The 26591-nt window shown below is 40.1% G+C and overlaps 2 protein-coding genes across 3 annotated transcripts in view; one reads left to right on the top strand and one right to left on the bottom strand.

The window, feature by feature from the left end:
• Nucleotides 1-26591, bottom strand: part of tstd2 (thiosulfate sulfurtransferase like domain containing 2) — a 225189-nt gene that overhangs the window by 136289 nt on the left and 62309 nt on the right. The gene's annotated exons all lie outside the window — the stretch shown is intronic.
• tmod1 (tropomodulin 1) overlaps nt 1-26591 on the top strand; it is an 80761-nt gene that overhangs the window by 14485 nt on the left and 39685 nt on the right. For both annotated transcript variants that reach the window (XM_016996939.2, XM_003226551.4), the window contains exons 2-4: nt 1303-1338; nt 16373-16539; nt 21883-22039. In XM_016996939.2, coding sequence (XP_016852428.1) covers nt 16420-16539; nt 21883-22039 — 277 coding nt within the window. In that variant the 5' untranslated portion in view covers nt 1303-1338; nt 16373-16419. The remainder of the gene's footprint in view (nt 1-1302; nt 1339-16372; nt 16540-21882; nt 22040-26591) is intronic.

The following is a 26591-nucleotide window of genomic DNA, read 5'->3' as shown; positions in this document are numbered from 1 at the left end:
TAAATATAATAATGAAATATATATAATATAATATAATATAATATAATATAATATAATATAATATAATATAATAATTCTGAACACAGAAGCCTGTTGCTGTTTTCCAGAAGAAATGTTTTCTGTTAGTAAAAAGCTACAAAAATAATTGTGATCATCCAATTTTCCCCTCTGGAAACTTTTCTTTTCTTCATAGAATTAAGGTAATTAGATGTTCATTAAATATGGGAGGAATGTGTTCAGTAATGGCTTGGGGTTGAACCTTCTTTCCTTTCCTGAGCAGACAGCTGCTACATCTGAATCAAATCTGGGGTTTTCTTTTCCTGCATACCTCTGTTCTAGTCTATATGTGTCTCTAGTCCTATTATATGATCTGTTTTTTTATCATACTAAAGTGTGAAAGAAAGCTGAAGCGCTCACACACAGGTATGTAAGAAGGAACTTATATTCAAGTAGCAAGCAGTGTTTATATTGTGTTTAAGATGACAAGAGAGAGAGATACATCAATCAGAATGATGTACTATATACTCATCTTGCTGTTGCTTCTAGCATTTCAGTTTTGTAGGTTTTTAGAGTGCTTTAAAATCTTGAAAAACTAAATATATAATATCAACAAAAAAAGGAATACACACACAAGACTAGTCTTTCATAACAACCCCATCTCTTGTGAAATTATTGTCTGCTTTCAGCCTTTTTTTGGCTTGTCTTACTGGAGCCCCAGTAGCGCATTGGGTTAAACCCTTCTGCCAACAGGATCTGGAGAACGAGGTGAGCTCCTGCCTGTCAACTCTAGCTCCCCATGCGGGGATATGAGAGAAACCTCCCACAAGATAGTAAAACACTAAAAATCAGGGTATCCCCCGGGCAACGTCCTCGCAGACAGCCAATTCTCTCACACCAGAAGCAGTTTCGCAAGTCGCTCCTGACACACAAGAAAAAACTTTTGTTTTGGCCAGAAGAAAAAAGAAAGCATTTGCAGGAGCTACATGGGAAATTATTTATGTGTTGCTTGCTTCTTTTAAAAATAATAGTACTGAATTATTACTTGTTTTTGCTTAAATGAATGTGCAAGTCAAATATCCCATAAATCAAACTAATTTACTGGTCTTTTTAGGGTCTGGCTGTCCAAATAAAGGACTGTTTTTCATTTTTAATAATAATTTAGAAACAATCTTACATTTCTGTTTACACTTTGCTTTTCTTCTCCCTTAATTTGAAACCATCTGTCCTTGGGTTGTGGATGTTTTTTTTAAATGTAAGGAGATTCATCTTAATGTACTTTATGTTTGTTTTTCTGTTTTTCAGACAACAGCATCCTGTTGATTTGGGGGCATTTCAGTGGTAAGTGTTGATTCTTACCTGTTTCTAGAAATGAACCAGCATTTACACTATCTTTATTTCTATGTATTCAGATGTCTGGAGTATTTTGGATTTCTTGCTTCTGAAAAATTGTAAGTGGGCAATGAATCTGAAAAGTAAATAATATATTGGCACCAAATTACAACTCCCAAGATTCCATAGCATTTAGACATGGCAGTTAAAGTAGTGTCAAAACTACATTACTTCTACCGTGTAGAACCAGCCTAGTGTATAACAGTTTTAAAATAAATATTTAAGGAGAAAATAAGAGAGGTAGATATATCTCAGGGATCAGGTACTAGTGACCTAGAATTTGAATGGATCTTACAAGGAAGTAGACAAATGGATATAGGATAGGTTTTCCAGTGGTTATTAGGCTTGTGCACAGATTTGGTTTGGTTGGTTTCCTTCAGCCACTATGGCTTGTTCGGCTTGTTTGGTTGGCCACAATGGCAAGGGCTCAGCCACCATGTTTTTTTCAGCTGAAAAGGGCCATGCGGCAGTTGGTCACAGCTCCTCCAGTCATGGCTCCTCCTCTCTCGAAGAGGCTGCTGTGTGCTCGCACGGGGTTTCCCTATGAGCCCTGCCTATTGGGCCAATCAGAATAGAAGAACACCATGATGTGTCTTACGCAAACTGTGTCTGTTGCTCTCAGTTGTGCCCTGGCTCTAGAGACGGAAGGATGCTTCCTTAACCCTGTTGCTCAAATCATGCCCCCTTGAAAGGAAAGAGTCCCAGGAAGGTTGCTTCCATAACCCCATTCCTCAAATCCAGGCTCCCATGAAAGGAAGAAAGGAAAGGATCCCAGGAACAGAAAGGGGAGTCTCGTAAGTTCCCCATTGCCACCAGTGGTCTGGATCTCCTGGACCTTTCGGCTGCCTAGCTGAAAATAGATTTTTCCATTAGCCGATATTCGGGAGGCCCCTGAAAACGGATCTGGGTACCCAACAAAATTCGGATACCAAAAACGGATCACCCTCCAGCTGAATTGCACAAGCCTAGTGGTTATTAGCCTGAAAAGTGGATAACATTTCAATAATCCAAAGCACTACAGCATCTCCAGTGCACCATGTGTTAATGGTTCTGGTACCTACCTCTCCCCTGATTACATTTTACATGACACTACATGCACTTTCTCTGGCCCAGTCCTTTTTTAGGAGCCTACCCAGGATTTTATCTCAGTATGTTAACTGTATATAAGATTTTATGTTTTATTGATTTGTATTATATTGTTGCATTTTTATATTGTCTATTCTGCCTGGGCTCAGCCCCATGTAAGCTGCCCCGAGTCCCTTCGGGGAGATGGGGCGGGGTATAAAAATAAAGTTGTTGTTGTTGTTGTTATTATTATTATTATTATTATTATTATTATTATTATTATTATTATATGGAGCCCCCAGTGGAGTAGTGGGTTAAAGCCTTGTGACTTGAAGGTTGGGTTGCTGACCTGAAGGCTGCCAGGTTTGAATCCCACCCGGGGAGAGCGCGGATGAGTTCCCTCTATCATCTCCAGCTCCATGTGGGGACATGAGAGAAGCCTCCCACAAGGATGGTAAAACATCAAAATGTTGTCCCCTGGGCAACGTCCTTGCAGATGGCCAATTCTCTCACTCCAGAAGTGACTTGCAGTTTCTCAAGTCGCTCCTGACATGAAAATATTATTATTATTATTATTATTATTATTATTATTATTATTATTATTATTATTATTATTATTATTAGGACAGGGAAAAGCCATTGCCCTATTTGTATGTTTCTTAGAGGCATCTAGCTGATCATATTTGAAATCAAGATGCTAGACTAGATGATTTTTTGATCCTATCCAAATTGAGTTGTTCCCAAGGGTTCATTCCAATTATAAAATATTTTTATATTCAGTAGTTGGTCCAATGGTTAGACGTATTAAATCATTAGGAACCTCATAAGTGTTTCCTTTTTTTAGAGAAAGAGAAACCTTTTTATTCTCTTCTAAAGAAGAGACAAGAAAAATTCAGTACAATATCACATATAATATTTAATAAGTTATTGTTAATTGGCATAGTAGTTCATACATCAAAATCACCATACTGATCTCTGTTTCTCCTATTCTTTTATATTCTCCATCCTCTTGCCTCCCCTTCAGGAACAACCTTGCTATTTATTTTAATAGCCATTACCTTTCATGTGGAAGGTCCTTTAAATTGTATCTTACCGTTTCTTGTTGCCCTCTAATGTAACACTTATATAAGTCCAACTGATTTAGTTCATGGGTCTACTCCAGATGGAACCAGCAATTGGATTGAGCCCTTAGGATTTCGTAGTAGTTGCTGTTGTTCTTAAATTAGGCTATTGTTATTTTCCATGATATAAGCTAGGAAGTTACAGGATGTTCAATTTGCAAGTGAAGAAACACATGTGGCACAATTTCTGCTTGCTCTGATTAGATTAACATAGGGAAAGGATCATTTGAGTACACATTTTTCGGGGGGTGTCTAGTATATCATCATCAAAATGGTGCCTTGAATTGTGCCCTTGAAACCTTAGGGGGGTAGTGTCATGTTCCCTCATTAATCTGACCTTTTAGGAATTGAGCTAGAAATGATTTTGCCAGCTGAAGAGTGCAGTGATTGGATCATAGGTATTGAATTGGACTGGACTCAGTCTAACTACTCAACCCAAGACAGGATATTCTACACTCCCAAGTATCTCTGGTGTGTCAGTCTAATCCCTTTCTGAAAATGTCAGGGGTCGAAGATTTCACAGCTTCTGAAAGCAGCCTGTTCCACTGCTGAAGAGCCATCATGACTAAGGAATTTCCCATAAACACTCTCTCAAGCATGCCAAGGATGCAGTCCTGCCCCTAAACCAGTGCCTATCATCAGTGATGGACTGATGAGGGCTAATAAGGTGAAGGTAAATCGAAACAAAACAGAGGTACTCCTGGTCAGTCGGAAGGCGAATCAGGGTGTGGGATTACACCCTGTTTTGGATGGGGTTGAACTCCCTCTGAAAATACAGGTTCGCAGTCTGGGGGTGATCCTGGACTCATTGCTTACCCTGGAACCCCAGGTGTCGGCAGTGGCCAGGAGCACCTTCGCACAACTAAAACTTGTGCGCCAACTGTGTCGATACCTTGAGATGCCAGATTTGGCCATGGTGGTCCACGCCTTGGTCACATGCCATCTGAACTCCTGCAATGCTCTCTGCATTGGGCTGCCTTTGAAGACAGTTCCGAAGATACAACTGGTTCAGAGATTAGCAGCCAGGTTACTAACTGGAGCGCCATACAGGGAGCAGAGAACTCCTATGTTGCGGCAGCTCCACTGGCTGCCGATCTCTTTCTGAGCTAAATACAGAGTGCTGGTTATTACCTATAAAGCCCTAAACGGCTCAGGCCCACACTATTTGAAAAACTGCATCTCTGTATATAAACCAACACGAGTGCTGTGTTCATTGGAGGAGGCCCTCCTCTCAGTCCCACCTCTGGCCGGTAGGAATGAGAGAAAAGGCCTTCTCCATGATCCCACCTCTGGAAATCCCCCCCATAAGAATTAAAAATGGGCTCCTCTCTCCTCTCCTTCAAACAGCTATTAAAAACACACTTATGCAAATTAGCTTATGGAGAGGAGGAGGATAGGACATCTATTTGCACCTTACCTGACTGCTCGCATCCACCCAGTTAAATTGCTGTTTTCCATCTCTCCCCCAACAATTTTAGCCTAATTTTAGAGATTTTTAATTGATATTTTAAGGATTTAATATGTTAGTAATTATGTGGATTGTTTTATGTCTTGTTTATTTATGTCTGTCTATAATTTACTGAGTTGTTCTTGATTCATTTATTGATTTGTTTACATATTACTGTCGGCATTGAATGTTTTCCATTGTGTATTTTGTTGTGAGATGCCCTGAGTCCCTTTGCGGACATAGGGCGGGCTATGAATAAAGTTTCATTTCATTTGACAGGACATAATTGGTCACATTTTTAAAAATCAACATTACAGAATTAGGTTATTCTTCTCATTTGTTATTGTTAAGGGTTATAGTGTGATGTTCTATTTTTACTCTTTTTAAGTTTTGTATATGTTAATGTGCCCCGATGTCTCTCTCCTCTGGGAGTCAACTGATTGGACCTTGTTATCTGAAAAACTGGCCATTACCAATATAGTAAAGGTAAAGGTTTTCCCCTGACATTAAGTCTAGTTGTGTCCGAATCTGGGAGTTGGTACTCATCTCCATTTCTAAGCCGGCTGGCATGACTGCATGAAGCGCCGTGACCTTCTTACAGGATGTCTACTCACATTTGCATGTTTTTGAACCACTAGGTTGGCAGAAGCTGGGGCTAATAGCAGGAGCTCCCCGGGTTTGAGCTGCAAACTTTTCAATCAGCAAGTTCAGCAAGTTTAACCCACTGCACCACTGGTAGCTCCATTACCAATATAAATCTGCCCAAACATTAAAATCAGCATTGCAAGTCCTATTCGCTGGCCCATCAGTCAGAGCAATTAAGGATTTTCCTGGCAGCTACACATGGTGTAGTGAATTGAACATTGGATTATGAATCAGGAGACCACGGTTCAATTCACACTCATCCACGGAAACCTGTTGGCTAGTCGCGCACACTCAACCTCAGAGGAAGGCAATGACAAACCTCCTTTGAGAAAATTCTGCCAAGAAAACCCCATGATAGCATTGCCATCAGTCAAAAACAACTTGAAATACACAACAGCAGGAACAACAAATCTGTCTTTGGGCGGAGGGGGGGGAGTGTCTAAGGAATTTAAAATGAGGAAGATTGAGAATAGTAGTAATACAGTAGAGTCTCACTTATCCAACATAAATGGGCTGGTAGAATGTTGGATAAGTGAAAATGTTGGATAATAAGGAGGAATTAAGGAAAAGCCTATTAAACACCAAATTGTGTTATGATTTTACAAATTAAGCAACAAAACATCATGTTTTACAACAAATTGACATAAAAAAGCAGTTCGGTACATGGTAACGTTATGTAGTAATTACTGTATTTACGAATTTAGCACCAAAACATCACAATGTATTGAGAACATTGACTACTAAAACATTGACTACTAAAAGGCAAACTGCGTTGGATAATCCAGAAGGTCGGATAAGCAAATGTTGGATAAGTGAGACTCTACTGTAGTTGTAAATGATCCAAGCCTGATAACTTTAACAGGAGGAGTAGCTTTAGCACCATCTGAGAAGGCAACCTTCTGCTGCCCTGCCACTTATTTCTCTTTACCCTCAGAGCAGTTTGATCTGAGGTGTTAATCTGCAATGGCTCATCCACTCCTTGATGCCAGCAACTGGTCTTGCCTGCACCATCCCTGTGCATCTGTCTTACTTGGCATTGGAGCAACCTGTATTTACCAATGATAGTCTAATTCTTATCCTATCTTCCCCCTTAATTAAAAAACAAGGGGAATTGTATATTGGCAACAGTAGCACTAGGTTAATGTCAGGACCCAGGCTGCAGAGCACCAATAACCATACGCAGAGGCCAGAATCTATCTAATATCTTTATTAAAGAAATATATAAAGTCAATAAAAGCAAGTGTGGAATATAGTTCAGAAGTAGACCTTTCAGGAAAGGTCAAATATAGTCCAGAAAAACAATGTCCAATATATGATATTAAAGTCCAAAGTTATAATCCACTTCACCGAAACACACACTATTTGGCAAGCAATAGTGTGGGGAACTGTCCATAGTCTTTGAGGCTTAAGGTAAATCCGAAGCAAAGGAAAACAAGGCTGGAATCCGAGAAGCAGGGTCCGTGGTTTAAAACGCAAAGCAAGGCAAAACTTGAGACTTGGCAAGGTCCAACTTGAAACAAGGCAAACGTGGAACAAGAACTGAGTCCATAGAAATCCGTGGAACAAGGCAGGGCTGGGAACTTGATTCAGGAGCTGGGAACTGGAGTACGAAGTCTACACACGATCTCACTCCACGAGCTGACGAATTGACTCCGCAAGGGTATCTTCGAGAGCAAACACCTAAATAGGATCTTGTTTCCCGCCAAAGAACAGTTTCTCTGGGGAACAAGAAACGAAAGCTATTCTGAGTCCAGATGTTTGACTCCTTAAAGTTTCCCAAGGGAAACAGACTTAATCAGCTAATTGTCTGGCAGCTATCCTAGCGCTCCGGCGAGTCGCCTCGCGAGCGCCTCTTTGTTGATTATAATAATCCCAGCGAGAAAATGGGGGAGATTTTTGCTCAAGGCTTGTTTGGCTGGCTTCTGGAGGGCAAATATCCTGCAGGTGCAAGGGCTCCAATTCTGGCTGAAACGGTGGGAAATCCAAGTTTTCCTCTTCATCTGTCACAATAATACTAGGAACAGGACTACATGGCCCATGAGACATCACAGTTAACAAGCTATGCTTCCATCCACAGAGAAGGGCAGTGTTTTCTTCTGCTACTTTCTTACTTAGGCGGTCCCCTGTTGTCTGAGTATGATGGCCTTCTAAGTTTAGTGTCTTGGCAGTGGATACATAGGTGGCTGTGGAGCTCTATTCTTGACCTGCAGGTTCTTCCACAGTGAGGGCATTGATTTCCAGGTGGAAGGCGGTCCTGGTCAGGGTTGGCTTGTCGTGCCTTCCTCTTGGCACATTTCTTCCTTTCGCCCTCCATTTGTGTCTCTTCAAATTCCACAACATTATGCTTTCTGAGCCCCCCCCCCCCCCCCACACACACACACATACATTTTTCTAACTCAGGATGGTCTAGGACAATATTTTATAATGGGGGCTAGTTAAGACCGAAAGGTCCCAGGTTCAAACCCCGGGAGTGGCGTGAGCGGCCGCTGTTAGCTCCCGCTCCTGCCAACCTAGCAGTTCGAAAACATGCCAATGTGAGTAGATCAATAGGTACCGCTTCGGTGGGAAGGTAACGGCGCTCCATGCAGTCATGCCGGCCACATGACCTTGGAGGTGTCTACGGACAACGCCAGCTCTTCGGCTTAGAAATGGAGATGAGCACCAACCCCCAGAGTCAGACATGACTGGACTTAACATCAGGGGAAACCTTTACCTTTACCTTTACCTTAGTTAAGGTAACAGTCTCTTTAGAGTTCACAATCCTGGGTTTTTGAGTGAACAGTCCACTTGTGTCTGGAGAAAATGGCAAATCTCTAGTTGAAGGGAGTGGGGGAGAAAGCCAAAATCAGTATTTCATTCAGATTGGCAAAAAGGAGGCTTTGCTTGATGGCATTAGCTGGAACCATTGGTATTGGTAACTCCTGTGTGCTTCAGCTATACTGTTTGTAGATTTATAAATGAAACATGTGTCACAATGAAACATGTGTCTCCAAGGCCCATCTATAGTAGCCTCGAAACCATAAGTGGCCCAGCTGTCTTCATGATGTCAGAGACTTCCAGTACAGTACTTATCACAAGATGAACCAGGTTGAACTAATTTACTCCACACCAAGGAAAGTTGAGGAATGATCTGGAGCTTCAGTGAAACTTTGGAGCCGTCCTGCACTTCAGGTAGAGGGTGAACAGCAGACTGGTCTGGATACATACTAGTCCACTGTCCATGTGGACCAGGGACAAGATGTACAGGTAAATTTGCTGATGTCAGCGTAGGCCATTCACAATGGCCACCTGGAAAGTGTAGATACCACCCTGCCACTGCTGCAGGTTGGAGACAGAGCATGAAATAATAATGATGACAATTATAATAGTAATTATTATTATTATAATTTACCCAACCTCTCCTTGTGGCTCAAGGTGGGGTACAATATGATGAGCACAGCAAGATTTTTAAAAATCCATATAAATACCTCTGAAACAGAATTTTTGCTCCAGACCTGTTCTGAAAATAATGGCTGATGTAAACAAGCCCTAAGTAAACCTCAAGTGTTACTTCCAGATTGGTTTACAACAATAACAACAATTTACTGAGCTTTAAATCATGCAGAACTTTGCTTTTGACACATGTCATTTCTGGCAGTGGCACAGCGGATTAAACCGCTGAGCTGCTAAACTTGCTAACCGGAAGGTCGGCGGTTCGAATCCACGGGACAGGGTGAGCTCCCATTGATAGCCCCAGCTTCTGCCAACCTAGCAGTTCAAAAACAGGCAAATATGAGATCAACAGGTCCCACTCCTGCAGGAAGGTAACAGCGTTCCATGTAGTCATGCTGGCCACATGACCTAGGAGATGTCTACGGACAACGACGGCTCTTCAGCTTAGAAATGGAGATGAGCACCAACCCCCAGTCGGACTTGACTAGACTTAATGTCAAGGCAAAACTGTCACCTAAGTTTACATTGTGATTATCATTTAATCACTTTTATGCTTTAAACAACTTATACAGTATATTTATATGTTGTCGAAGGCTTTCATGGCCGGAATCACAGGGTGGTTGTGTGTTTTCCAGGCTGTATGACCATGTTCCAGAAGCATTCTCTTCTTTTTTCGGATGCTGTGAATTTTCTCTTGTAAGAGGTTTTGTTCCAGGCGGTCGTAAATAGGGTGAGCCTGTGGTGTTTTGAAAGTCCTTTTGGCTACGAGAAATTGTGGGATAGTATCTTTGTCTCTGCAGCATAGAAGGAAGGTCAGGGAGCACAGCAGATGAGCTTTCCTGGTCCTTAGTTTTTCCAATCTCCGTGTGTCTTGGAACAATTTCTCCCCGTAGAGATGTTCAATGTGTTGTCAAAGGCTTTCATAGACAGAATCACAGGGTTGTTGTATGGTCATGTTCCAGAAGCATTCTCTGCTGATGTTTTGCCCACATCTATGGCAGACATCCTCAGAGGTTGTGCGGTATATTGGAAAAAACTAAGCAAGGAAGGTTTATATATCTGTGGAAGATCCAGGGTGGGAGAAGGAATTCTTGCCTGTTGAAGGCCAGTGTGAATGTTTTAATTAATCACCTTGAATAGCATTAATGGCCTTGCCATATTCATGTTCTGGTTTCTTCCTGCTTGGGGGAATCTTTTGTTCAGAGGTGTTAGCTGCCCCTGATTGATTCATGTCTGGGATTCCCCTGTTTTCTGAGTATTGTTATTTATTAACTGTCCTGATTTTAGAGTTTTTGAATACTGGTAGCCAGATATTGTTCATTTTCATGATTTCTGTTGGGAAATCATCCTGGACTACTCAAGTCCAAATGTAGTTAGATAGATGATAGAGTTAGATTGAGGGAATCCTTTCCCTGTTTCCAAAGCATGCCTAGACAGGCTTTACTGTGTTTCACTCTATCCTGTTTACGTCACGTCCCTTACTTTGAAGTTGGTAGAAATGTGAATCTTTAGGGACACTAACTCCCAATTGGTCAGAGTGTCTTTTATGGCCCCAATAAACTGGACCATGAGGTTGGAACCATTTTGGTTCTTTCTCTTCTCCCTTTGTTCTTCAAACTAACAAGCAGCATCCTGCCATCTCTCCTGGCAAGATGTAACTATGTAGATGTTTGTTATTTTTCCTTACTTATTTTTCCTTAGAATCCAGTCTATAGTAATCTAGACAGCTCCCAAGGCTTTCTATCTACAATGGAGTTCTTTTTACCTGAATAAATACTTTTTGAACTTTTATTGAGACTCTGCAGTCCATTGCAATCCTAAAAAGGCTTCTCTTGCTCGCCAGTGTAAGTAACTGTTGCATTTGAAAGCTTTGCTTTTGCTACTCTGCTGATTTTGGTGGAATCTCCCCCAGAGAGGGTTAAATTGAGTCTAACCGCTCAGAGATTACCACAACAAAGGGTTTACGGGCCCAGACACTGCAAGCTGAGCAAAAGGGAAATAGCCTGTTTTTTTTTTTTAAAAGGATTGAATTGAAATAAGGAGCAGAGGAAAGTTCTCAAAAGATTTGAGACTTAATTTCAAGATTTTTAATTTTTTTTGATTTTTCTGGATTATTCCAAATATTTTGATTTTTTTGGAGATTTTTAATTTTTTTGGAAATTGAAAGGATGGAGCAAAACAAAGAAACCTCTTGGAGCCTACCCAAGCTGCAGGATAATGGAGAGAACTACCTGAACTGGAAAAGAAGACTGGAAACCATGCTCAAACCAGCACAACTAAAAGTGCTGCAAGAAGGCGGGCCACCAGAAGGAGCCGGGGAGGAGGCTATCCAGACGTGGCGGGAAGATGATCGTTTGGTGAGATGCATAATAATAAATTCCCTATCAGAGAGAGTTTTTCAATTTGTAAGAGATGCTTCTAATGCAAAAGAGATGATGGACTATTTGCAGACTAATTACAGTAAAGGGTCGGAGGCAGATATTATATTGGCATATAAAAGACTCTTTAATTCAAAAATGCATTCAGAAGATGATTTGAATGATTACCTGCAACAGATAAGATCTCTAGTTGATCAATTGAGATCTAGCGGAGAACCAATTACTGAGAGAATGTGCATAGGATTAGTTGCGTGTGGGATCCATCCATCTTACAAAAGTATTATTACAATTTTACGTAATACACACAGACTTGAAAGTGAAGAGCTTACTCTTAAATCTATCACGGCTGAGTTGAAATCGGAATATCTCGAAAGAAATGGATCTGATTCCAAAAATAATATGCAATCTGAATCTCAGTCAAAAAGCATGGCTCTGAAAGCTGGGCACAAATTTAAACTCAAGAATAAAGTGATTTGTAATCTCTGCCAAAAGGCAGGACATTTGCAAAGGGACTGCTGGTTTGCTAAAAACAATCAAACTAGTTCTACAGCTTCTCACAGCAGGAGTCAAGGATCAAAGCCTAGGGTTTTCAATACCCAGGTCAGAAGACAAAGCCAGTCCTTTGCCAGTGAAAATGCAAATGAGAGATTAGGTCAGCACACCTCTGCAAAGCATGCAAATTTGGTGTTACCAAGTGACACAGCTGAGTCAGAAGGAATTAATGATTTCTTTGGAAGTCTTGCATTACATGTGACCAATAAGCTTGTTAATGAAAAGGATATCTTATTAGATTCTGGAGCGACGGACCATTATTTTTGTCATTTGGATTATTTTATTGAAATCGAGAAAGAAAAATCTACTGTGAAAGGAATTGGATGTCAAAAAGTTAATTGTACAGGGCTAGGCAAAGTGAATCTTGCATGTGCAGACTCTGGGATCAATCTAACTCTCAGCAATGTTTACTACAGTAAAGACATTGGAACTAATTTGATTTCTGTGGCAAAGCTGATGCGTCATGGATGTAAAATTGTTTTTGAGAATGGACTATGTAAAGTGCTGAAAGATGGAAAACTTGTTTTAAAGGCTGAGGAATATCATGGGATATTCAAAGTTATGTTTGAGCCAAAGTTTTCAGGATTAGCCTTACCAGAATGTGAGAAACGAAATTGTGCTCGTTTATGGCATGAAAGATTTGGTCATGCAAATGAGAAATATGTCTGGAATGCAAAAGAAGTATGTAGAGATATGGAAGTAAATTCATGTTGTAAGGAGATATGTGAAACTTGTATAAAGGCCAAGGCATGTGCTCCAAATGTTCCAAAAGACAAAGAGTTTGAAGCGCAACGCCCTCTGCAGGTCATATCCAGTGATGTATGTGGCCCCATGTCTACATCATTGGGGGGGTCTTTGTACTTTGTGGTTTTCAAAGATTCGTTTTCTGGATATACCAAAGTGTATTTCATGAAGCACAAAAACGAATTATTTAACAAATTAAAGGAATATTTGGCCATGGTTGAGAATCAATTTCAAAGGATGCCAGAAATTCTGAGGACAGACAACGGAGGAGAATTTTGCAATAAAGCAGTGGATGATCTATTGAGGAAATATGGGATTAGACGCCAATATTCTCTTCCCTATTTTCCACATCAGAATGGCATTGCAGAAAGAAAGAATAGAAGTTTGATTATAATGGCAAAATCCATGATTTATCATGCAGGAATTCAGCGTAAATTCTGGGCTGAGGCCATTAATACTGCTTGTTATTTGCAAAATAGAATGCCCAATGCAAAAAGTCATGTAACCCCATATGAATTGTGGTTTGGTCATTCTCCAAGTGTAAAGCATTTGCGTGTGTTTGGATCCAAAGCCTATGTGTACATCCCAAGAGAAAAGCGAAGTGGGAAGTTTGATTGCAGCTCTAAAGAATGCCTACTGGTTGGTTATTCTGATGAACATAAATCTTACCGACTTTATGATCCAGAAAAGAATATAATTTTTGTAGGAAAGACGGTTTACATAGATGAAAGAGTTGGAAGAAATTTACAGCCTCCTGTTGATGAGCCTTTGTTAAGAAATGACTCTGATGACTTAACATGCGGTCTGCAGAGTGGAAATGAGCCAATTGCGCCATCTGCTGGAAAAGTCCTGCCATCGCTGGTCAGAAGGGCTGATCAAAGAAATGAGCCAACGCCACCCAGTGGAGAGACCCTGACATCTGAGGTCGAAGGACCCGATGAAAGGATTGACCCACATAGTGGCATGGCAGAGGAACATCAATGGCACCCTCAAGGACCAGATGAAAGTGCAGAGACACCTGATGGACAAAATGAGCAATTACCACGCAGATCTCAAAGGACAAATCGTGGGGTCCCTCCCCAGAGATTTGCTTATCTTACCAATGAAGCTGAACTACAGGAACCATCATCCTGGAATCAGATGCTGAAGTTTCCAGAGGATGAAAAAGAAAAATGGCTTACTGCTGCATCAGATGAAATAGAGTCATTACATAAAAACAAGACATGGACACTTGTACCACCACCAGAAAATAGGAATGTAGTTGGCTGTAAATGGATTTTCAAACTGAAACGTGATGAAAATGGACAGATACAGCGATACAAAGCCAGACTTGTAGCTAAGGGCTACTCACAACAATATGGAGAGGATTATGATGAAGTTTTTGCACCTGTTGTAAAACACACCACCTTGAGGACATTGCTTGCAATTGCAGCCTCTAGAAAAATGAATGTTGAACACCTTGACGTTGCTACAGCTTTTCTTCATGGCGAATTAGAAGAAGAGATATTTATGCAACAACCACCTGGATTTGAAGACAAGGCACACAAAGGATATGTATGCAAATTGCAACGATCTCTCTATGGTTTAAAACAAGCAGCAAAATGCTGGAATCAGAAATTAAATCAAATGTTAATTGAGAAGGGGTTTGCACAAGGGAAAGCTGATCCTTGCCTTTATTCTAGATTCAAAAACAACAGATGGACATATGTTCTAGCCTATGTAGATGACATAGTGTGTTGCTTTCAACAGAAATCTGACTTTGATGATCTTGTACAACATTTGAGCCGTACCGTTGAAATCAAACAACTTGGCAATTTGAGTCATTATTTGGGAATACAGGTTGAAAGAGAAGAAGATGGGAGCTTTCTCCTGAATCAGAGACAAAAGATTATTGACTTGCTAAAACATCTTGGACTCTTAGAAGCAAATACAGTGACTACACCCATGGAAGTGAACTATTGGAAAAACACTTCAGAAAGTGAACCATTGAGTGACAACACCTTGTATCGAGAGGCAATTGGGAAAATGTTGTACATCTCTCGAATCACAAGACCAGATATTTCAGCAGCGGTTGGGATACTATGCAGGAAGACTAGTAAACCAACCAAATATGACTTAATTGCAATCAAAAGAGTTGCTAGATACCTAAAAGGCACACTGAACTTCAAGTTGAGACTACAAGCCACCAGCAACCCTACACTGACAGGGTATGTGGATGCTGACTGGGCCAATGATATTACAGATCGCAAGTCTACCAGCGGCTATCTATTCTTCTACGGAGATGCACTGATAGACTGGACAACACAGAAACAAAAAGTAGTAGCTTCATCTTCAACAGAAGCAGAATATGTTTCCGCATCAGAAGCGTGCAAACAATTGAAATGGCTACATATGATGTTATTTGATTTTGGAATCGAAGAACCAACACCAATACAAGTTTTTGAGGACAATCAAGGTTGTCTGAAGTATACTCAAACAGAGAAGATCAGTGCATTGCTCAAGCACATTGACACAAGATACCACATCGTGAAGAATGCACACGAAGAAGGATTTATGAGGTTGGAGTTTTGCAGATCTGAAGACATGATTGCCGACATTCTGACAAAACCCCTGCCTAGACATGCTCATGATAAGTTGAAGAAGATGTTGAACCTGATGGACATGAGCAGCCCAGGCTGAAGAAGGGGATTGTTGGGAAATCATCCTGGACTACTCAAGTCCAAATGTAGTTAGATAGATGATAGAGTTAGATTGAGGGAATCCTTTCCCTGTTTCCAAAGCATGCCTAGACAGGCTTTACTGTGTTTCACTCTATCCTGTTTACGTCACGTCCCTTACTTTGAAGTTGGTAGAAATGTGAATCTTTAGGGACACTAACTCCCAATTGGTCAGAGTGTCTTTTATGGCCCCAATAAACTGGACCATGAGGTTGGAACCATTTTGGTTCTTTCTCTTCTCCCTTTGTTCTTCAAACTAACAAGCAGCATCCTGCCATCTCTCCTGGCAAGATGTAACTATGTAGATGTTTGTTATTTTTCCTTACTTATTTTTCCTTAGAATCCAGTCTATAGTAATCTAGACAGCTCCCAAGGCTTTCTATCTACAATGGAGTTCTTTTTACCTGAATAAATACTTTTTGAACTTTTATTGAGACTCTGCAGTCCATTGCAATCCTAAAAAGGCTTCTCTTGCTCGCCAGTGTAAGTAACTGTTGCATTTGAAAGCTTTGCTTTTGCTACTCTGCTGATTTTGGTGGAATCTCCCCCAGAGAGGGTTAAATTGAGTCTAACCGCTCAGAGATTACCACAACAATTTCCTCCTTTCTGTTAAAATTGCCCACATGCTTGAGGATTTCAATGGCTTCTCTGTGTAGTCTGACATGGTGGTTGTTCGAATGGTCCACCATTTCTGTGTTCTCAAGGAGAGAATGCTTCTGGAACATGGCCATACAGCCCAGAAAACACACAATAACCCAGTATATCTATATTCCTACAATATTTTGCATTTTTTATTAATTGATTCAGTTCTGACATTTGGGCCAGGTATGAAATTCAAATCTTAATTTTGTCCTGTTTTTCTTCTCTTTTGTTTTTAAATAGGTAATTTGTTCTGAAAAGAGAGAGATTACCATAAATTTTTTCCCAGAATGTCATACAGACAAGGACTAGAGAAGTACCGAGACCTGGATGAAGACCAGATCTTGGGAGCACTGACAGAAGATGAAATCAAGATGTTAGAGGAAGAACTGGTGGAACTAGATCCAGATGTAAGTGGTTTCAAAGAACATCTTTTTAATGGTCTGGTACAGTTTTTCAGTGGCTCTTGGCTAATTATTGGAGAACTTCGATTTTTCCAAAAAATGAAGGAATTACTGAGCGGCATTCCATGGATGCCAATATTAAAAAACAAGGGAGTTAAGGATGGATGGGAGTTTTTCAAAAGTGAAATACTCAAGGCGCAAATGCAAACAGTGCCAACAAAGAGGAAAAATAAGACAAGTGCAAAGAAGCCAGAATGGATGTCCAAAGAACTTCTAACTGAGCTAAAGCTCAAAAGTGACATGCACAAGAAGTGGAAAAGGGGAGAAATCACCAAAGAAGAATTCAAACATATAGCCAACACCTGTAGGGAAAGGGTTCGTAAGGCTAAAGCGCAAAATGAGCTCAGGCTTGCCAGGGACATAAAAAACAACAAAAAAAGGCTTTTTTGCTTACGTTGGTAGAAAAAGGGAGAAAAAGGAGGCGATAGGGCCACTGCAAGGAGAAGATGGGGTGATGGCGACAGGGGACAGGGAAAAGGCAGAACTGCTTAATGCCTTCTTTGCCTCGGTCTTCTCACAAAAAGAAAGCCATCTTCAACCTGAGCAACATGGAATGGATGAAGGATTGGGGGAAATCCAACCCCAAATGGGGAAACAAGTTGTCCAGGAACACCTGGCCACTCTAAACGAATTCAAGTTGCCAGGGCCAGATCAGCTACATCCAAGAGTATTGAAGGAACTAGCGGAAGTTATTTCAGAACCACTGGCAATTATCTTTGAGAGTTCTTGGAGAACGGGAGAAGTCCCAGCAGATTGGAGGAGGGCGAATGTGGTCCCTATCTTCAAGAAGGGAAAAAAGAACGACCCAAACAATTACCGTCCGGTCAGCCTCACATCAATACCAGGCAAGATTCTGGAAAAGATCATTAAGGAAGTGGTCTGCGAACACTTAGAAACAAATGCGGTCATTGGTAATAGTCAACACGGATTTACCAAAAACAAGTCATGCCAGACTAATCTGATCTCCTTTTTCGATAGAGTTACGAGTTGGGTCGATACAGGGAATGCTGTGGATGTAGCGTACCTAGACTTCGGTAAGGCCTTCGACAAAGTCCCCCACGATGTATTCCTAGTCAGAACGTGCTGATTTGGGTCTGAGCATTGCTGTTGCTGCTCACACGGGTACCGTATATACTTGAGTATAAGCCGACCTGAATATAAGCTGAGGCACCTAACTTACTACAAAAAACTGGGAAAACTTATTGACTCAAGTATAAGACAAGGGTGGGAAGTGTAGCAGCTACTGGTAAATTTCAAAAATAATAATAAAATAGATACCAATAAAATTACATTGATTGAGGCATCAGTAGGATAAATGCTCTTGAATATTTACATCAAACTGTAATTTAAGATACAGGTGTCCAACTCTGATTACCTATATACTCAAGTATAAGCCAACCTGAATATAAGCCGACCAGGACCGTCACTTGAGTATAAGAGGAAGAATTGTTTGAAGCTACAGACAATGCAATTGCTGTTGTCCATTTTTGGTCAAAAGATATTTAGCCACTTGTGCTCCTTCTATTTTTATCAGTTTTATATTAATTTATGCAGTGCTTTTGATATGAACTAAATAAATAAACTACTATTATTACAAATGCTGGATGGCCATCTGTTAGGGGTGTTTTGATCGTGTTTTTCCTGCATGACGAAAGAGAGTTGGAATGGATATCCCATTATTATTATTATTATTATTACTACTACTACTACTACTACTATTACAAATGAGATATGTACAGCGTGCATACGAATTGTTCATTTTTTTTCCAATTAGTTCAAACAAAAACGCTCCATCCATTTGCCACTGGCCCAGCCCATCTGTCAAATTGTAAAATACAATGTGACCCCTGTGTCCAAAAATTTACCCATACACACACACACATACATTTCTTGGGCTCCACAAGAAACTTGTGCTTCAAAAAAGGGCTCTGTGGCTGAAAGCATTTGAGAACCCCTCTCATAACTAGTAACTTTTGGTACTAACAAAATGCACAGTTAACTGTTTTCCCAGTAGGCCAGGGTTTGATGCTCTTGATCAAGTCACATACTCTCAGACCCATAAAAAAGTGTCACTATAAGTCACAAATGACTTGAAGGCACACAAGAACAATTTGATCTTACAGTACATCTTACTTTTTCCCCTTTCTGACCTAAATGGAATTATTGAATTCTACCAACCACGATGATGCATGTTGGGAAATCCTGGGAGTTGTAGTGCAAAAATATAATTTGCCCAGGCTCTGATCCCAATCTGTCCACACATAGAATTGCTGAAAGGTTCATCATTAGCGTGCCATTCCGTGTTTTCCTGCATAATTCATTTAAAATTGGCAGCTTTGCTTCCCAGCACTTAGCAATTAGTACTTGTACTCCTGCCAAAAGGTTACTCAGCAAGGCCTTGCTATTTCCTCACTGCCTTTCCAACAATGGTAGAGTCTTGGGGAAACTAATCCCTTTTAATTGTTTGAATTGCTTCCAACTCTTGATCTCTGAAATGTTGGATTACATTACAAGATCACCATCACATCTGCATAGAATGCATTAGCATTGGTTACATATGTTTTAGTTATTAGATAGCATGTTTGTAAACATTATTAAAAGCTGGACTAGTACAGTGGGATTTGACCACACCAATGAAGGAAAAAAATCAAAAATAATTTTTAGCATCTCGTTTTTACACCCTCCAGTCACTTATCAGTGGAGGGTAGTGGGGAGCATGATGCATCAAAGGTGTATTATGCTTGGAAAAATTCTACTCCTTTCTGTTTCAACCAAATGATCAATTTCACTTGGGAACATTTTTCTCCAAATTGATAGAAACTTTTGAGTGAAGATGCACACAACCCAACTGTTCTCCAGAGCAGTTCTTGACCTCTGCAGAATGAGGAATGTGCCATATTTTACATATATGTAAAAGCGCCTTTTTTTTAACATAAAGGGAAAATAAGAACTATGAAAAAGAGGGGGTTATTCAAAACCTTTCCCCACAGCATGGCTGTCACACTGCTTCTGGCCAACCTATGAACTAGCAGGTCACCTTTAGCCTCTTGCTAAATGCACTTTTTCATACATGACCCTGGCTTATCTTGGTTTTTGTATGAAGCAGATTGTCTTTTCGTTGACGGTGGAGGGGTCAATTCCATCAAACCTGGGTCAATGGATCAATTAGCGGCACCTTCATTAAGGGAAAGTTGAGAACTAGACACTGCCTCATCCTCATCATCCATTTCCTCTGCTGGTGTACGAATGGTCTTTGAGGTGCCCGATCTGACCAATGCAGTCAAATTCATAAATTCATGATCCAACCAGAGCTCACTTGTTTCTGGTTCTTTCCCAGTGTTTGCTGGATCGTAGTATTCTTGAATCAATTTCTGAACTAGGTTAGGCACAGTGCTCAGAACAGAGGCACTGGACCCTTGTAAAATCAATTCTGGTCATTGAAAGCTTATCAAGCTAACAAAACTGAAACAGTTTAGTCCTCCTGTGCTTTGCGCTTTTAATGCTACTGGGGTTCCAAAAATATGGCTCTCACTGAATGTATAAAATGAAATTGTGACAAAGCAGGGAGCAAAATACTAGTAAAAATAATGATAATTATAATGATAACAAAAGCTAGTTTAAAAGGTTTAAAATGCTGAGTGAGCTCCTGCTATTAGTCCCAGCTTCTGCCAGCCTAGCAGTTAGAAAACATGCAAATGTGGATAGATCAATAGGTACCTCTTCTGCGGAAAGGTAAAGGCGTTCTATACAGCCACATGATCTTGGAGGTTTCTACAGACAACACCGGCCCTTTGGCTTAGAAATTGAGATGAGCACCAACCTCAAGAGTTGGACACAACTAGACTTAATATCAGGAGAAACCTTTACTCTACCTTACCTAATGCTAAAAAAATTTCAACGGGTTTACATTATAAAAAATATTATAAAATAAAATGCCTAAGTTTTGTGAGCATCAAAGTTAAAACAATTCCAGGAATATCCAGTCTTTGAATGAATGATTTCACTAGCCAGCAAATTTTATGTCGACTTTTTTTGAAGTTGTAAGTATCCCCCGACCTTCAGGCTTATACTTGCTTGGTTGTTTCTTACAACTTGCTTCTTCACCTTTTTCTTACTCTTCCTCAGCTTTATGGTAAAGCTCTCAGCAAACAAAAGCCTTTGACTCTGCAGCCACCACGAAACTGAAAACATTAGCAGGGAGAAGAACTAATCACAAATAACTACTTGTAGTAGAATACCATATATACTCGAGTATAAACCTAGTTTTTCAGCCCTTTATTAGGGCTGAAAAAACTCCCCTCGGCTTATAATTGAGTATGGGTCCTGGCCAGGCTTATATTAAGGTTGGCTTATACTCGAGTATATAGTTTCTCAAGTTGCTCCTGACATGAATAAAAAATTAGTAAGAAGAGTTTTGAAATGTTTCCACAAGTCAGTCTTGAAAATTTTTAGGACTTTAACTATTAAAAACTGAGGAGTGTAGTAATTTGATATGGATAGTGGATGTATTCTTATAATAAATATACCTGGAGATAATGGAGATTACACTGGGCTCTTCAGTATGCTAAAAAGCATGTTCTCGACAGTGGTATGTATACTGTCCCCTGTGCTTTGCCAGTTCAGTGATATCTCATTTTGAGAGGAATATGGTTTCAAATGAGTTTTCCCAATGACTGCAAATCCCATGTGTCCTGATTTGTTTGCAAAACTGCTGATGTTTAGAAAATGCTGTCACAGAGAGGTGATCACACTCTCTGTGCATTCAAGGATAAACCCACCCTCAGTGGAACGAATTAGCTACACTCCCTAGATTTCTCAGCCACTTGAAGTTGAAACAGAAAAGTAGATAAACCCAATCCACAGATGCTATGCTCAGAGTCAGAGACATTAAAGTGCTATTTTTAAGGTACCACATGTCTTTTGCTTGAGCCAATGGAAGTCTGTATTAGTCAAAATGCTTGTTACTGAATCAATTTTAGACCAAGGGGATAATTGATCTTTGTACACCAATGAGAACATGCGTGTAACTTTCTGTAAAAGTGATAAAAACACTTGCAACCCAATTGGGGTTGCAACAAATCCTTTTTCTGATGCATTTCTGGATGCATTGTGTGATTACTATTGCTGGCCCACAATAAACAGTGGCATTTCAACTAGTTGCGTCCTTCTTTATCATCATCCTGACTTCGTGCAAACAGCTTGAAGGGCCAGTGAGCCGTTGATCCTACAATTTAAGAAGACAGATAATGACCACAGTTCAAGTATTTTCCTCTCTTTTCAACAATCTAGAATGCATTGCTGCCTGCAGGAATGAGACAGAGAGATCAAACGAAGAAGACTCCTACGGGCCCCTTCAAAAGAGATGACCTTCTGGCACATTTGGAAAAGGAGGCAATTGATATCAAAGACCGAGAAGACCTGGTTCCTTTTACAGGGGAGAAAAAAGGTAGGAGATGGACCATTTCGTTACTTGGGTTTGCATGATACCTGTTGTGCTGCCATTTATGCCTCCTTCCAGGCAGAGGACTCCCAATACGACAAGTCAAAAGGCACTGAGCAACCTTTCGTATGTTCTGCATATTTTTACTGATGTGTATGTCCTTTTCTCCACATTTGTTTAAATTTTTGTAACCAACAGTGAGTTCTGAAGTTGGAGAAAAGGCAGCATATAAATAAGTTCTGCACCACCACCACCACCATCAGCATTTTCTTCCTTAATTAATGAGGGGAAGTAGTGCAAAAATGTGGTTTACAGTTTCAAATTGATGTCAACAAAAGAGGCATACAGATTATTGCAGGCATCCTCAAATTGTGGCCCTCCAGCTGTTTGGGCCTCCAACTCCCAGAAGCCAATTAATTCAATAGTCAAGAGGGCCACAGATGCCTGGGTTATTGGCTATTTATTTAAATTTTTATATCTTCCTTTTTTCAGAAGATTTAGGTTGGCATACAGGCAAAATTAGTATTAACAAAATAAATGGATTGGAAAGGATAGGTTTTATCCAAAGGTACCCAGTTTAATCCCCATAACACAGACATAATAATAATAATATACTTTTTTAAATATTCCTCTCTATTTCCCCGAGGAGACTCGGAGTGGATTACAGGTAGACATATGGCAAACATTCAGTGCTGTTTAAACAATTGACAAAGACAGCAAGTACATACATAAACAGAAGCAAGGCTTCTGCTATCACCTTTACTGAATTGCTGTGAGTTTTCCGGTCTGTGTGGCCATGTTCCAGAAGTATTATCTCCTGATGTTTTGCCCACATCTGTAGCACGCATCCTCAGAGGTTGTGAGATCTGATGGAAACTAGGCAAGTGAGGTTTATATATCTGTGCAAGGTCCACGGTGGGAGAAAAAACTCTTGTCTGTTGGAGGCAATGTGAATGTTGCAATTAATCACCTTGATTAGCACTGAATGGCCTTGTAGCTTCAAAGCCTGGCTGCTTCCTGCCTGGGTAAATCCTTTGTTGGGAGGTGTTAGCTGGCCCTGATTGTTTCATGTCTGTAATTCCCTTGTTTTCAGAGTGTTGTTCTTTATTTGCTGTCCTGATTTTAGAGTTTTTAAAAATATTGGTAGCCAGATTTCGTTTATTTTAATGGTTTCCTCCTTTCCGTTGAAGTAGCCCACATGCTTGTAGATTTCAATTACTTCTCTGTGTATTCTGACATAGTGTAGGGGACTTGGAGCAGTTCACATGCGGACCAAGCCCAATCAACAGAGAGAACAATACGATGACAGCATATATAATTAAATCGATAACAGTAAAATAACATTAATAAAATACATTAGTGTTTGGGCAATATTGCATTTGGTGGTCCCTGTGTAGACTTGTCCACAGCTGCATAGTATACAGTAGACTCCAGCAGAGGTGAGAGGATCCCTCTTGTCCTTTGCTGAATGTAGTATTTGTTGTATTTTCTTAGTGGGTCTGTGGATAGTTTGTAGGTTATGTCACTGACCGCATAGGGAAGCTGATGAAGAAATACCATAGATGTGGGCAAAACATCAGGAGAGAGTACTTCTGGAATATGGCCATACAGCCCGGAAAACTTACAGCAACCCAGTGATTCCAGCCATGAAAGCCTTCAACAACACACAAAATTCTGAACCTTTTCTGCTAACTTTTAATTACTGACCATATGAAATACTTTCCCATTATTTTCCCCAATTATCTCACAAAAATGAGACAGAAACTTTGCTTCAGATTCCAAACTGGGATTGTCCTGGACTGCAATCCCCATAGCCCTTTACCAGTAGCCAGGGCCGTAGCCAGAAAAAAATTTCGGGAGGGGTTTTGAAAATTGGGGGGGGGTGTTGAACCCCTAGCCCCCCCCCCCCGCTACAAATTTGTTAATATCTGCTTGAGATAGTGCCTGGAGGGACTCTTAATGTTTTGCATCTCATAGACTTAGCATGGGGATTTGGTTAACCAGTTAAAATTCATGAGTGAACCAGTTTTTTTAATAACCTGAAAAGGTCCAAAAATCTTCAGACTTCCCCAGTTTTTTTGTAGATGATATGCTGGCAACAATCTCCCAGTGGGTTGTTTGGCATAACTCTCATTACAACGAAAGACATCATATCCGTTGCTCAGACAAATCACTGGATGGCAGCTGAGTGAAACTTGCCTCATTGAGACATTCTGCATTGAGTGGGACTTACTCTGAGCAAGGTGTATAAAAATATAAGCTTGTGAATTTAAACGTAATATATTTTTCAGTCCTTGCTTTAAAGGAAAACTAAATCCAATCAGTGTGTTGGTGACTATATTGCTTGTACTTCAAATTTCTAAAAGTGAACAGTTGTTGTATAAGCTGTTTTTATTAGTCTATTATTAAAACGTCCCTCAGTGTTTCTTTTATAATGGAAAGGCAATTGAGAGGACTGTTCCTTAAAGGACTCCTGTTAGTTTTCTGTTGGATCTCAAAAGGACAGCCCAGCAAGCAGTTGCTTCTTTGTGAGGCCTAAATTTAGCCAAGCTCAACCTTCAAGCTGCTTTCCGGACATGGTCTTTGTCCTCCTTTTCATTCTGCATTGCATGGGCAGCGAGGACAAAAATAGCCCCGGTGTCACATTCCATGCCCGGAGCAATGAGTGTGCTATCTCTTTGATAGACAACTCCTAGTTAGTTGTTTAAAGAGGACCCTCTTTCTTCTTTCTCACAGCATAACTTCAATTTCCACCTTTTGAATTCTGATCCACATTCTTCAGAAACCAAACTTCCGCTAAAGTAGTTCTTACCAGTCTTTAGAAGGAAATGACCAAAGGGAATGTTGCAAAAAATGGAAAATCTTTCATCTCCAACCAACACCACTTTATCTTGCATGTTACCCTCCTGACAGTAAAGTGGTTGATTAATTTGAACTGTCTGTTCCTTGATTGTATGCATCCATGTGTGCTTGGGGCCTGCAGTGAAACAGCGGGTTAAACCGCTGAGCTGCTGAACTTGTTGACCAGAAAGTCGGCAGTTCAAATACACAGGATGGGGTGAGCTCCCATTTTTAGCCCCAGCTTCTGCCAAGTACATGTGCTTATATACCACTGAAGAGAAGATTTTACTCAAACAAATTTTTGGTTCTTCTCTGGAAGATCATATTTTTTACAAAAGGTTATGATTTTCAAATGGTTGTGATGCTATTTTTCTCCAAAAGGTTGTGGAGATTCTGGTTTTCCTAAAGGTTATGATCTCTAAAAGGTCATGCCTTTCCAAAATAGATGGGTGTTATATCACAAGACAAATGCTCTAAAAAATTTTCCACCTGAATTTTTTAGGTGATGTTCTAAAATATAGAGTTATGGCCCAGATTCCTATGGATTGTTTCTGGCCTGTTGTCTCAATCACATTAATTTTTCCTCAGCTGGTGAATTTGGTAAGCGTGAATACTGGAATGTTGTTGTGGGTGATTTTCCAGAACACAAATGATTTGCCTGGGATTGGTAGCACAATGGAATTCCTGAGCCATTTCTGTGATTTGAGGCTCACTTCCATCTAATCTTGCACATCTGCTGAATGTAGTGTCCTTGGTTTCCTGAAAAGTTGGCATTTATGGCTTTTTCAGGATATTTCACCTATAATGGATTGAAATAGGAATTTCTGTGGAATTTTTGTGCCTTGCAGCATCTCTCTTACCTAGTCTTGTATGGCTGGCGAATCTCCTGGGCATAGAACCTCTGTTCCTTATCAAGCAGTAGGACACCAGTGAAAGATAATGTCAAATAAAATGTGCTAATCTTTAAGCTAAAACAAGACCCATTTGGCATTTTTTTTCTCCAGTAGAAATATGCGTGTTTTCCTGAAAATAAGACAGTGTCTTATATTAATTTTTATTTTTATTTATTAATTACAATATTTATATCCCGCCCTTCTCACCCAACAGGGGACTCAGGGCGGCTTACAATAAAACACATATATAAAAATTGTACAATACACTATAAATCAGTTAAAAAATTAACTTACATCAGACATTCATAAAACGCATTATTTTGCTCCCAAAGATGCACTAGGTCTTATTTTCAGGGGATGTCTTATTTTTCCATGAAGAAGAATTCACATTTATTGTTGAACCAAAAAAAATGAACATTTATTATGTACTGTTCAGTAGTTGTCATCACAAATCAGCATGACCAGACAAACTGTGAATCCTATCAAGAATTTCTTGTTAGTACCACTATTTCCATGTACAACACTCTATAGTACATACATTTATCGATCCTGCTTGCTCTGGTATTCTGTTTGGCAGGCTCACTTCCAAACAAAAACTTTGCTAGGTCTTACTTTCAGGGGAGGCCTTATATTTAGCAATTCAGCAAAACCTCTACCAGGTCTTATTTTCAGGAGATGTCTTATTTTCAGGGAAACAGGGTACATCAGTTGGTTTTATTTTGTGTTAGAATACACATGCACATTTAATAAGTTACAATCCAGTATGGCACACTAGCTTCCCTGTTATCATCCCCTTTTAAATACAAATACAGTAGAGTCTCACT

This window comes from Anolis carolinensis, chromosome 2, assembly GCF_035594765.1.
Source record: "Anolis carolinensis isolate JA03-04 chromosome 2, rAnoCar3.1.pri, whole genome shotgun sequence".
Lineage (NCBI taxonomy): Eukaryota > Metazoa > Chordata > Lepidosauria > Squamata > Dactyloidae > Anolis > Anolis carolinensis.
This window is presented reverse-complemented; position numbering and strand designations above follow the sequence as displayed.